The sequence below is a fragment of the Trichomycterus rosablanca genome, chromosome 24, assembly GCF_030014385.1.
Source record: "Trichomycterus rosablanca isolate fTriRos1 chromosome 24, fTriRos1.hap1, whole genome shotgun sequence".
Lineage (NCBI taxonomy): Eukaryota > Metazoa > Chordata > Actinopteri > Siluriformes > Trichomycteridae > Trichomycterus > Trichomycterus rosablanca.
In genome coordinates, this window is record NC_086011.1 from 3875972 (window position 1) to 3888935 (window position 12964).

General features: G+C 39.0%; 2 protein-coding genes across 5 annotated transcripts in view; one reads left to right on the forward strand and one right to left on the reverse strand.

Annotated features, from left to right (window-relative positions):
- ip6k1 (inositol hexakisphosphate kinase 1) overlaps positions 1 to 3513 on the reverse strand; it is a 28407-nt gene extending 24894 nt beyond the window's left edge. The window contains exon 1 of one of the 2 annotated variants that reach the window (XM_062986722.1): positions 3436 to 3513. The gene's annotated coding sequence lies outside the window, so the exon portion shown is untranslated. Of the gene's footprint in view, positions 1 to 2585; positions 2619 to 3435 lie in introns of those variants that run through there. The other variant, XM_062986723.1, reaches the window with a different exon arrangement.
- Positions 3514 to 4873: 1360 nt separating this feature from the next.
- Positions 4874 to 12938, forward strand: ccdc66 (coiled-coil domain containing 66). Of its 3 annotated transcripts, none has more exons than XM_062986431.1 (19): positions 4874 to 4921; positions 5782 to 5840; positions 5932 to 5969; positions 6151 to 6496; positions 6845 to 6950; positions 7246 to 7352; positions 7561 to 7667; positions 7826 to 7948; positions 8358 to 8489; positions 8615 to 8862; positions 8990 to 9074; positions 9232 to 9393; positions 9873 to 10035; positions 10118 to 10216; positions 10590 to 11008; positions 11100 to 11143; positions 11667 to 11875; positions 12451 to 12572; positions 12656 to 12938. In XM_062986431.1, exons 1-19 carry the CDS (start codon positions 4911 to 4913, stop codon positions 12749 to 12751), a joined length of 2676 nt encoding a protein of 891 aa, XP_062842501.1. In that variant the 5' UTR covers positions 4874 to 4910; the 3' UTR covers positions 12752 to 12938. The 3 variants fall into 3 exon arrangements, with proteins under 3 accessions (XP_062842501.1, XP_062842503.1, XP_062842504.1); XM_062986433.1 differs by having other exon boundaries at positions 11670 to 11875; XM_062986434.1 differs by lacking the exon at positions 12451 to 12572.
- Positions 12939 to 12964: the final 26 nt, after the last annotated feature.

Below are 12964 nucleotides of genomic sequence, written 5' to 3' on the forward strand. Positions count from 1 at the left end.
CTATTCTAAAATAGCAAAGCTATATTATTTTATCTGATAAGCAATCAACACTGGACATACTAACTGTGAGTGATTACTAACAAGCTTCTAGTGACCTATAAAAATGTCTAACACAACCCTGAATTGTACGCCAACAGATCTTAATCAAGGGCTTAATCAAATAATGTTTGTAAAAAACATCCATGGCGATTAGGTAGAACAGTTATATAAACATGAGAAGCAGAGTGAGCTCTGTGTGTGTATTTTCAAAATAATCAACATCTCTACAACAAACACGTAAAGGTTAAGTAGTTGTAATAAGAAAAAGGAATTGAGTATCTGTGCAGTAAGCATGAACAAAAGTGGCAAGAAAACAGCAAAGCACTGCTGTATCAAAACAATCAGTAGTGAGTTCCTTCAGGGCTGTACTAAACCCATTTACCTTTAATCAACTTTGTTACACAAGACAAAAACCAGGCAAAACATACAAATAAACAAAAGGCCACAGGATAGACTTAATGACTGGAAAACAACCTGGGATCAATCATGAACACTAAGCATTTCTAGTGTTCCAAACCACAGCTTGTCAGGAAGATTTGGACAAACTGAAGTGGTTTTCTGAACCGGCATATCAAGAAAGAATTATTCGTACACAATCCTAAACATGAAATGATGATGAAGTCAGCATTTCCACGTGTGTGAGGACTTTTGGCAGTTTTTCTTTCCAAGTAGATTCAGACAAAATTATAAATGAGAAAATCCTCGTCCGTTTAAACGTAAACGCATACCAGACCTTGAACACCTGCTTTTCAGTTCTAGGAATACAGAGGATCAGGCAGGTATGCAAGCATGAAAGAGATGACATGATGTAACGTTGGCTTTAAACATCCACTCATGGTTAGAGAAAAACATTGAGTCTGAATGCTGTGCTTACTGGAGGCATGATTTTAGAGAAGGTACAGACAGGAGAACCATCCAAGCATCTAAAAGTGGCCGCAGTTCTTAATCACTGCTGAACAACTGAATGTTTTCCCGATTCAGTACTGTGATGAACCCTTGTTTAAAGAAACACAAAATAACAAACCTGGGACAAAACAGAACAGTGCAAAACAAACTTGCATTGCTTCAGTATTTAAAAAAAACTCAAGCACTCAAACATAGCTCATGGATGATATCAAATGATACCCTGTAGCTTCAGCTCTGTAACAGACCGAGAAGAAAAGATGCCAAAACCACAACGGTCAGTCTGAGCAGGAACGAAGCGGTCGAGAATAAAAACACTTGGCTGCTGGATTCAACTGTTTTTAATGTTTTAAAATTATCTGCTTACACAGGGTTCCTTCTCCACAACAACCAGTGTTTTTTAACATGTAAAACTATAGAAAACACTTCTTTTATACAAGCGCTACCACCACTGCATTGCATTTCGGTTTTGTAACAACACAATAGAACAATACAGTAGCTAAAAAGCTCTTTACTAAAAGCCTGCAACAGAGAAAGTGAAAAGAACAGGGATAGTAAGGAGGATTAAGTAATTATAACTCAAAGATATTTTAAAACAAATCGAAACCATTTCGTAGGCATTTCTGGTAAGTTTTGTCAAAGTGCAGTACTTAATTATTAAAATGTGCATCAATACACCCTGAAAACTTACTATTACTACATAAATTTTACTGTTGAATAGCAGAACTCGTGATACCAAGTGATACCAACTCCATCCTGATAAATAACTAGTTGAAGCTAAAACTAGTTTAATTACATTTTAAGGACTTAAAAACCAAGGCATACTCCATTCTCACCACAAAATCTGAGGTTAGCAAATTTTACATGACAAAATGTAGACGTTTTTAGTCTGAGCTTAGTGTTTCTCCAGGCCAGTCTAAGCTACTCTACTCCGAAATCTTCACAGCTTATCCTTGAATTGTCATTGTGAATGTTTGGTTGTCTGCCAGTTCCTAATTACATTTGGAGGCGCTCTGTCTGTTCCAGTGATGACTAGTTTGCTGCGATAAAAGACGAAGAACTGAGAAAATGTTTTGTAAAAAGGCATCGATTATGCTAGTCTAGATTCAACAGGGTACATTCGCTGCTAACATTATCAGGTCATAGAAGTAAGTAGTACAATACTCAAGAGATTTTTTAATTAAGTGTGTCTTGTCTGCCACTAAAATTCTGTTTAAAAATTAATCACAATCATTGGGGGGGGAAAATAGGCGAGACTTACCCAGAAACCTAAAAATGAAACTTATTTTTAAACAAACGTATGACTGATGGTCAGTGTGTCAGAACGGTGGTATGAGCTAGATTTGATTTGATGTGATGTGTCCTTAGGAGACATCGTAAACACAAGTCAACGTACATACACACACACACACATCTGGCTCAATTTAAACAATAAAACAAAACATGAGAGATGAAAACAAATAACACCGCAGCCATCATGCCAGCAAATACAAAACTATGTTGTGTACCAGGAAACATAAGCATGCCACATCATAAATTGTCATCTTGCACTCAGGATGAGAAAATAAAAATCAACTTCTTGGCACAGATCACTCTGGACAAGTGTTAATAGAAAATCAATTTGTCTTCATTGTGTGTCTTACCTGATGACCCCTAGATGTCAATGGCAATCAGAATGAGGAACACTGGGTTTATTCGTAGCTCATCGAAGCAAATCATTCTGAAATCCTACCTACCAAAATCCAAGGCAATAAAAACAAACACATTTTCAGATCCCTAGTAGTCCATAATTAGGATCTGATCTTAATAACACCACACCAGTCAGAGATCAGAGAACGCAGAACAACGTGTCCATCCATACTGTAAAAATAGCACTATTGCCTTAACTAGTGAAGCCAAAACACCATCCTGAACAGCAAAGTCTAATCTAATGTCTGGTCCGATGCTGATGACCTTCGATTTGAAGAGACAAAATAGCACTAATTACAATGTCACATAAACAAACAATCAGCTCTTGCCTTCTACAGACAGCTATTAGCGTGAAAGCAAAGCAATAACACAAGGTAATAAAAGAAATAGATTACATCAGACGAATCTTTTACTTAAAGCTGTTTTAAGTACGTCCAAAATATAATAAAGTACTACACTAAGAGCATGCCATTTGAAACGGCTAATTTGCCAAAAACAGTGACCGAACTCACCAGCCTATTTGATTCCAAAAAAACACCGAGTCGACTCCGAGTCAGAAAGCAATTGCACGTATTGGGAATCGAGTGTGTATTGAATCAAAGAATGAATCGACTCCTGCAGGGACCCTCTACCAGCCACATGAACTCGACTGTCATCAAACTAGCCGACTGTCCCTAGACATTTTAAAAGCTCTGAATCATAATATATGGCAAAGACAGCATGTCTGTTTTACTAGAGCGTCGATTAGTGCAAAATGGACCAACGCTGATAACGTTTAATAGCAAAGCATTTCTCCAGCGTTACCTTTTTGAAGATTACAACCAGAGTCTTGGTCCTGAAATGAGTAAACAGCTGAAGATCTGAACACAATCTGTTTAAAAACAGGTCCAGTGTTGATGGTTTGGTTATACACTTTGATCCAAAGGGTCCACCGTATCTAGGTGAATTCCAGTTGACTTCTATTGCTAGGCTAGCTATTTATCTGAACTGGCAGCGTTATTTAGCACGTAATTGCTCATTTATACTTAATTATGTATAAATGATGCATTTGAAATAAAGTTATAAGATAGTTATTTAATGTATTTCACTAGTAAATACTTCTCTTATCACATGCAACCTGATAAACTATGTTAGCCTTTTAGCTGCTAAACTGTTATTTCGAATAAGCATGTGGCTGTGTCTCAACCCGAACGCCAGGATACTAAATAGTGTGTCCAAAGTAAGGCTCTATGAAGTCTATTTGGCGTATTATCAAGTGCACTACTATGCGATTTGGAACACAGCCTCTGACAATTCTCTCTGCTACGGTCTAACTTGCTAAGGCTACATTTTTACAAGGTATCCAGATGTCATTTGTCATAGCGTTAGTCCTTAAGCAAAAAATAGTTAATATTTACGACACGTTAACTATAAATATCGCCACCATTAGTCCCTACTGAGGAAGATTACAAAGACATCCTTATACTCCAACTAATGTAACTTATTTTGCTAGCCGGTGTTGTAACCGTGTCAGTTACCGAGGCAAGTTGGTCCCCTAACGTCACAGCTACTGGCTGATTGGCTGAAATCAGCAACGTGACACAATACCCTGCTTACGTCAGGTTCGTGTTCCAAATCATGCATTATGGCCCTAGATAATATCATAATGCCTATCACTACCATCACTGATATGATTCATTGTTTAGACACAGCTATGTCCGTGTCTGTAATTTGGCTGCAGTTCTGCCTGGTGTTATACTCACCAGTATCTTATATACGTATATTGTGGTGTATTATCATGACATACTATCTCAGCAGTCTCAGGTTTAAAACTGTTTTTAAATGACTCTAAATTACAGTAATATGTTTAGGGACACCCTGTATATACCTTTTTTTTCTAGAAGAGCACACTGAATTTCGTTGAACTTGTACAATGTCCATATTCATATTCGGTTGAGTCAACAGGAAAACTTAAAATGCTTCAAAAAACCAATAGATGGCAATAAAAACCCAATATCTACGCAGGAGAAGAAGAAAGAGTTTAACTTACGGCCTAGTGTCCAACCGCTGTATAGTTTTCTTTGTAGTGCACTACATAGGGTGTAAAAGTTATTACCATACCCCCTACCCAGATCACTTGTACAGGGATCAAAGAGTTATTTGTTATTTAACCAGCTGTTATCCAATCCTTGCAACACATTGGTTGTGGCAACCGTAGATATGGCACAACGGTTTTTAAACTGATGTATGCTTTTATTTTTTTGCTTTTTCAATGAGATCAGCGAGTGCAGGATTAAATAATGAATTTAGGGTGAGTGTAATATTTAATCAATCTTGGTTTTGTGGATTGGTTATAAATTTGCTAGCTGTAACACAGCTGATTCGTTTAATTCTCCGTGTTTACCAACATGTTCGCTGGTATAATAAACCTTAAATTAACAACGGTAAATGAACAACCTACTTTGTATAAATCTAACTAAGACAATAACTAACCAGTGTTCTTAGATACTGGAGTGCTAACTAGTATGCTTAGAAGATGACATATTGTTTATACTTAAATTATACTATTAGGGTCAGATTACAATACAATACATACATAGTCACTTATACTTAGTTAGTATGTTTATTATTAATAGGAATAATAATGACTTAGTAACCAGGATACTCAGTTAGTAATAGTATGCTTAAGGTAAATACTTGTATATACTTGTATATCAACCAGCATTCTTAGTTTAGATAAGATTGAACTTGTACTTGTGCTAGTACAGTATATACTTGAATACTAATAGTGTGATTAGTAACTTTTTAGAGTTAGGTTAGAGTAGATAGTTGGTATTAACTAGCATGACACGTACGTTTATTGGGATATTATAAATAGTTATATTATATTATGTATCACCCAGTCATATCTCAGTCTTGTATTTTCTCATAATTTGTAATGCACGTGTCTTATTTTTTAAACTTTAGATGCAATTCTCAGTGGACCGATGGTGTTTTCTGTTAACCAGAATGTTTAGGTCATGAGTGCAGGTTAACATTGAACTGAAATCTGTTTACTATTGTTAAAATGAGTCAAAAGTAACTGTTGTTATACAATGCATTACATTTATAACAAATAGCTTTTGCACAGGTGTACACTGCCAAATGCTTCCTAACTCTTTTGTTTTACAGTGATGGCCTGATGTTTGAACTTGTGAATGGAAAGCCCAAGCTTGTGTTATCCCATAGTGGTAAAACCCATTTATTATTTATACAGTTTAAACATATTAAGGAATGTGCATAATATTGTATTTATTGTACATTGTTTTGTATTTGTGACAGGTGAGTCCAAGCCCTCCATTAAAATGGGGTTTTGTCAGGTAGGTGGTTTAGCACGTATAGTGTTATATCTGGGTCAATGGATATGATTATATCGAAGGATAAAGGGAAAATGCATAAACAGAATAAAAATGCATTGTATGTGTAAATTTAAATATCATTAATTCACTGGAAGTATATTAAATAATATAAATATGTCTTGCATCATTGTGTTGCTAACAGGTACCTCAGAAGGGCAAAGCACTAAAAGCCACAGTCAGCTCAAAGCAGCATCCCAAAGAAGCAGAAAAGCCACAACGGGACAAGAAGTGCCGAGACCAAGGTGATCAGGGGACTTCACTTATCACTAGAAAGACCAAGGTAAAGAGCAGGACTGATCACGGCAGTGTCATGGTGAGAGGGCAGTCAGAGAGCAAAACCAAAAGCACTGACGATTCCTCCAGTGCCACAGAAAAGACTGTAAAGGAGAACGTGGTGTGTTTAACTCAAGAGCAACTTGAGCAGATCATCAACAACATCAAAGCATCAGGACAAAATGCTCCAGACACAACAGTCCACATTCAGAATGGTAAGTTAAATATTTGTCCTCTGCACTGAAGCGTAACTTTGTGTAGAGCTTAGTGGACACAATAAACCAGATTTATGTCTTTATAGAGCTTGCTTTGTGTACAGGGCCACAGTCATGCTGGAACAAGAAAGGGCCTTCCCTAAAACTGTTGCTGCAAAGTATATAATTTCCTGTATTGAATTGAGTTATTACACTTGTTAGCAGTTGTTGTGCCTGAAACACATGAATTCAATAATCAGAATTGTTCCAAATAGTGGCCAGTTTCACCCGAACTTTATTATACACAGTCCAGTAATCTTGAGTTTGTCATCTAGTGATCAAGGCTTAAACTGTCTGTCTCTTTATCAGGAGGACCAACAGGAGACAATTGTACTTCAAGTGAAATGTTAAATAGTGAAACATCCAAGTTGTCTTTGGAAAGACAACAATGCTCACAAAGAGAAGAAAATGAGAAGTAAGTGAATTTTTAAGTGATTTTCACAATTATTAATTGATAAGGACCCCAGTACGCCCTCCACTGACCAGATGTTATTTGAGTTGTGGACCATTCTTAGCAATGAAACGGCAATAACTAGATGGTGTGTGTTAAACTGGTATGAGTGTTTTAGGTGCAGCAGTGTTGTTAGGATTTGTTTACATCACACTCTCAATGTTCTGGGATAAATAGTTCAATGAATATACGTGTGAGTGTGTGTATATATATTGAAAAGAACTAATTGCATGTGACTTTGTCTCTTCTCTTGAAACAGAAAACTATTAGATTCGACCCCGGCAGGTCTGTTCAGCAATCTAGGAGAACGGGAACGGGGGAAAGAAGCTCTCAAAGCCAAAAGGGCAGAATGGAGGAGAGATCTAGGTACTGGGACGGGTAGTGTCTGATTGCACAATCTCTACTAGAAGCCTTTGTGTAAGGCCTGACAAGTCATTCAATATTAAACACGGCTTTGTAGAGAATGTTACAGCCTGACGTAAAAGTGGATTGGTTCACGCTGGTTCGTGTTGGATTGGTTCAGGCACTGCGGTGTGGTTTAATTTATGATATATATATTTCTATTTATGTACAGATGAGCAGATGGCACTAAAGAAGCAACAGAAAGAGAAGGCACAGGTATTACCTCAAACTGAGCAATTTAAAGGACCTTCTGCTGGATCAAGAGACCAGCTATTGGGGGTAAGCTCGTGTTATGACAAAACGTTATGTTAAAGGTCATACTGTAGCTAAATGACAGACATAAAAAAGAATTATTGCTATGAATGAAATGTATGCTTGTGAATTTACAGTTGCATATGTTAAGAATTCGTCTGTTAAATGTTATTTTGTCTAATTAGGTGGAAGAGGACAGAATTACAAGGACCAGCACAGCAAACGCAAACAACAAGCAGCCGTCTCACCAGATGCACAACAACCCCAAAGCTCTTCCCTCTGCTATCCGCTCTGCATTTGTACTGGGGGTAACGTTTCATTTCTATGCTGGTTAATATGTGTAAATTCAGCCATATTGTCATGAGGTAGACAAATCAAAAGTCTGGGCTATCAGAGCTAGACAAACAGTTACTGTGTTTAGGCTGTCAGTTATTATTATCATCATTTTTATCATTGCTGCAATGGATAAGTCTAACATGATGTACTTTTCTTAACCAGATTAACCAGAGAGGAAGGAAATCACTTCCCACTTGGGTGCAGTGGCTCCCAGATTAATTACCTTTGGTCTAGTTTATTTTGTTTGGGCAAATTAAAACCAATCATGAGACCTGGCTAATGAATATGATTTGACCACCTTGTGTTCAGCTAACATGTATTAGAGGTAAAGCTTTGTTGTTTATTTTTGAGGCAAGTTTTTTTGTATTTGGAACTGGTTAGGAAGCTGCACCGCTGGAGCATGCTTTTACTGAGGAAAAGAAGGAGGAGCAGAGACGCTGGTTACAGGATTTAGAACAGCAGAGAGAAGAGGCCAAAATGCGCAAGAAAAAAGAAAAACAAAGCCGGAACCAGGTACAAACCTCGAGAACAAAGAATCTGTACATATTGCTGTTTGTTTTTATGTTTAGTGCATGATTTTGGAGAACCTTCTGCTATGTGGTTTTTATTTGGCTGGTGTGATTTAATTGTTTTGTTAGGCTGAGGACCATGAACGCTGGGCCATGCACTTTGACTCCTTTCAGCGGCGTCTCCCTGTCCAGCCTCCTCCTACTCTTCCTATTCCAGGTTTGGACAGAGGAGAGAACGAAATGGGCAGCTCCCTCTCTCATCATCACTATCCCTCTCGGCCTGTGTCCACGGCCTGGGATAATATGAGCGCTTATGGAGGGGACAGTATAAGCAGAGCCAGTGTGGACACCACTCAGGGCTTTCAGCCAAGGTCCAGGTAGGTTGATGGCAAAAATTTGAATAGCTGGCTCCAGCCTTGATGGTTCACATGTTAGAAGTGGGCTGTAAAAAACCTGGAGGGAAATTTATGCAGTGTCTCTGTTGTCTCTTGTATTTCTGTTCAGCTATCTGCGAACAATGACAGCACTGCTGGATCCCGCACAAATAGAAGAAAGAGAGAGAAAGCGGTTTAAACAACTTGAACATCAGGTAGGTGAAATTCGAGATCTAGTAGCAATTAAAGTATGATTTGTGTACAGTAAAACTTTATTTACATGCAAAAGCTCATCAATATTTATAGTTTCTGAAAATCATTTATGTTTATGTACTCCTATTATGTCCTATTTTTTTGGTGTGTGTGTGTCAGCGGGCGATTGAGGCTCAGGTGGAAGAACGTAGGCGTCAGAAGGAGAAAGAAGAGGCGGCACGTCGGGCATCGGAGCAAGAGGAGGAAAGGAGGGTAGCTCGAGAGAGGGAACTACTGCAGCAGCAGTACATGAAGGACACACAAATGCGGCGACAAAAAGAGGTAGAAAATAAAATGTGATTTGTGATTTGATAGGTTATGCTAAATTAGTTTAAATAATTCTATTTACTAAACGTAATTTATTGGCTGGAACACCAATAAGTAAAGGTTGGATTGATACAGCTTTGGACACTTTAGTCCGGTTGATTGTGTTGCATGTGCTCCTATCTGTAACACAGCTCTGGTTGTTCGTGCATGGTGTGCATAGACCCAAACCTGGGTTTGGCTTTAGTGATTAGCATCCTTTGTTGTATCCATATTGCTTTTTTAAACATATAGTGCTGATGAAACTACTACTACTATAATCCAAGCTTGGGACCGTCACTGAGAGCGCACTGACAAGCGTACCTCCCAATAGCTAGGCTGTTTGGTCAACAGAGAGATGCATTTAATTTATTTTATCCATTTTGACCAACCGTTGATGAACCCTTTCACAGTCAAAATGCAACTGGAATAAAAAAAGTGTTGATATTCTATTTCAGGAGTTACATTCACGAAAAACAGAGAAACTATACCTGAGTGTGCAGAGAGCTCAAGAAGAAGCACAGAAAGAAAAACATCTACAGAGAATTAAAGAGATGGCTAAGAAAGGCCATGATGTTACCAAGCTGTTACGAAGTCTGGAGGGCGAGTCTGTCTCACAAGGTAAGCAACATAATACATTTTTTATACTCCTATTAATATTGATGAACTATAGGTTACATCATGTTTTGTCCCATTATTGCAGCTTTAAGTCAAGAATCTTTAAGTTTGGCCACATTGGAAGCTGCAGCAGGGGAAGTGGAGGTTCCACACACATCCAGAAAAGACACAGCAGTTCAGACAGGTAGGTTACAGTGTTTAATGTTCTGTGACGACCTTAAAGCAATAGTGTACTGGGTTGTCACATACAGACACAATTGGCTGGATTAGGAGGCGCCTCCTCAATGTGGCAACAGCAACACCTATTGTTTGGTCGAGGTGCTGATACAGAGAGCATAGTGTGTTTTTCCTTACATGCTGAACCTCTCTATACATTTAAATGCTGCTGAGTTCAAGTATGGATTGCATCTGTATTAATGGGGCTCTGAGAAATCAATGCATTGTAAAATCAATGCATCAGTCTCTCTAAACCTATTGGAAATTATATTTTTTGTGTAGTATTTAGCAGTGTGGACAGTTTACCAGACGTATGTGATCATTTCTTTTATGTAAAACAGAAACAGAGATAAATGCAGCAATTCCTGGCACTGGCATTCAACTTCCTCCCAATATGAAAAGATCCAGACGTGATGCCCAACCGGCCGAACGGAACACTGGAAAAGAGAACATCTGCACTGCAACTACAGAAGCGGATCCTTACGAACCCTTCACCCGAACAGACCGAAGTAACGGACAGAAGCTCTGCCGGAAACCACAGTGGAACACCCAAAGACCCAACAAGGCTTTTGTACCAGCGTCGGAGCGTTACCCCGCTACCTTGCAGAGACACAGACAGGAGAGCAGGATGCGTAGACAGATGGAGCTCATGACTCTGGTGGAGAGGAACACAGTTTCCAGAACTGCTCAGCACTGTCCTTCACCTCCATGCTTAGAGAACCAGTCTCACCATCGACCCATGAACTCGACTCATCACAGGGTAAGAGGCTGCACGTATGAATGAGTTTAGCTTTACTGTCCTTATGTACAGATGTTACATGATCGTATAGCTTATAAGGTTGTTTTTTCAGGGTGTGGATTTGCATCAAGCGCCATCTACCACTACTACTCATAGGTGAGCAGGTAACTTTTTTCATGATTCACAAATAGTCTGTCAGCTACAATATTTAAGTATATGTTTACCAGCTTGTGTCAAAGAAATGTGACTTAGTTTTTAGTTCAATAGTTTTAACTATACAGCAAAAAACAGTATGTTCTCCATTAATTAGGACTTGCTGTAATTTATTTTAGACCAATACAAGGTTGGGGTGAGGAGTACATTTGGTATAATTCTTATAAAGCCAGAAATTATATTAGAAACTTTGAAGTTAACTGGCCACATTGTTGTGACCCAAGGTTTGAAAAACCCTGATGTAGACCTGTACAGAAAATCCACAAATTAAATGTCTTTTTTACAAAGGAAGAACAACCTGTAGTTTTCTGCAAAAAGCAAGTTAGTCGTGCCTGATTCTGTTTATTGAAACAAATTTAAAGTTTAAACTTACAGAAACTGTAATAATGTCACCTAACCTTGCACTTGACCCTAAAACAACAAACTAAATGAATGGCAAATGTGCCTCCGTCCACCCTTTCACCAGCAGAATTCCGTCTCCACCCGTCCCTGCTGTAAGGCACAGACTCCAGCAGCCCCCTCCACCCCACACAGTAAAACGTGCCCAGAGTGCTGGCTGGCTTCCATCTTCTGATTACATCCCCTACGTACGCACAGATGAGGTTTACCATCTGGATCCTTGTGCACCGATTTCCAGACCCACCACACATGAAGCCCAACAGAAGTCGCGCGCAGGTATCAACAGCTCACGTATCCAGATATACACAACATGAACAAAAGTATTGGGACTAATTAAATTCATGTGTTTCAGCCACAATGGTTGTAATAACAGGTGTAATAAATCAGTCATGCTCCTAACTTTGCCGCAACAGTTTAGGGAGGGCACTTTCCTGTTCCAGCATGACTGCACCCCTGTGCACAAAGCAAGCTCTATAAAGAGATGAAGAAAAGCTCAGATTAAAGAAACTCTAGTGTCCAGCACAGAGCGCTGACCTCAGCCCCACTGAATAGATTTGAAATAAACTGGAACATCAATTGAGGCTTTCTTGACCAATATCAGTGCCCAGCTATACAAATACTATCATCTTTTGACTGATTGGGCACAAGATCCCACAGACATACTTGAAAGCCTTGTTAGAAGCCTTCTCAGAAGAGTGGCTGCTGTTATAGCTTAAAAGATCACATAGACGTCACTCTTATTTTAATTACATTTGTTTTTGAAATAGCATGTCCAACAAGCTCAAATAAAATATAAAATAACGCCCTGCTCCATTATCACGCTATTAAAACTGCTTGTACTGTGGAATTAGATGTAAACAGTAATGGACACCCCACCTCTCTGGTGCAACGGGACCCCCTCTTACACCCCGAGCTGCTGAAGAGCACAGAGAGGCAGCAGGCCATCCTCAAAGGCTTGTCTGAACTCAGACAGGTAATCTTTACTGTAACTCTCCGTCCATGTGAGATCACATTCCTGTCGTCCCGTCATTTACCTGCAGTGATCTTCTGTCGCAGGGTCTTCTGCAGAAACAAAGAGAACTGGAGAGCAGCCTCAGCCCGTTACTGCAGGGGCAGAGTAGAACCCAGACGCCTACGTACCAGCCTATGTGAGAGAACCCAGAAGAGCGTAACACAGCAGCAGCACTTTACTGTCCACAGTGAGCAGCACCGAGGACAGGAACAAGCTGGAAAGATTCACTTCTACAATCAGACGTGAAATCTTTATTTAGCTTGTGTATGGAATGTACTACAAATCAGAAAAGCACTTTTTATTAAATATGGTTGATTTTAAACAGTATTTTATACTATTTTACTCCTAATTAC

What these genes read in the sequence shown, in the direction of transcription:
- ccdc66 (XM_062986431.1), top strand. An exon ending in GGCTTTCAGCCAAGGTCCAG is followed by an intron (nt 8,863 to 8,989) that starts GTAGGTTGATGG and finishes ATTTCTGTTCAG; the next exon opens with CTATCTGCGAACAATGACAG. An exon ending in TTAAACAACTTGAACATCAG is followed by an intron (nt 9,075 to 9,231) that starts GTAGGTGAAATT and finishes TGTGTGTGTCAG; the next exon opens with CGGGCGATTGAGGCTCAGGT.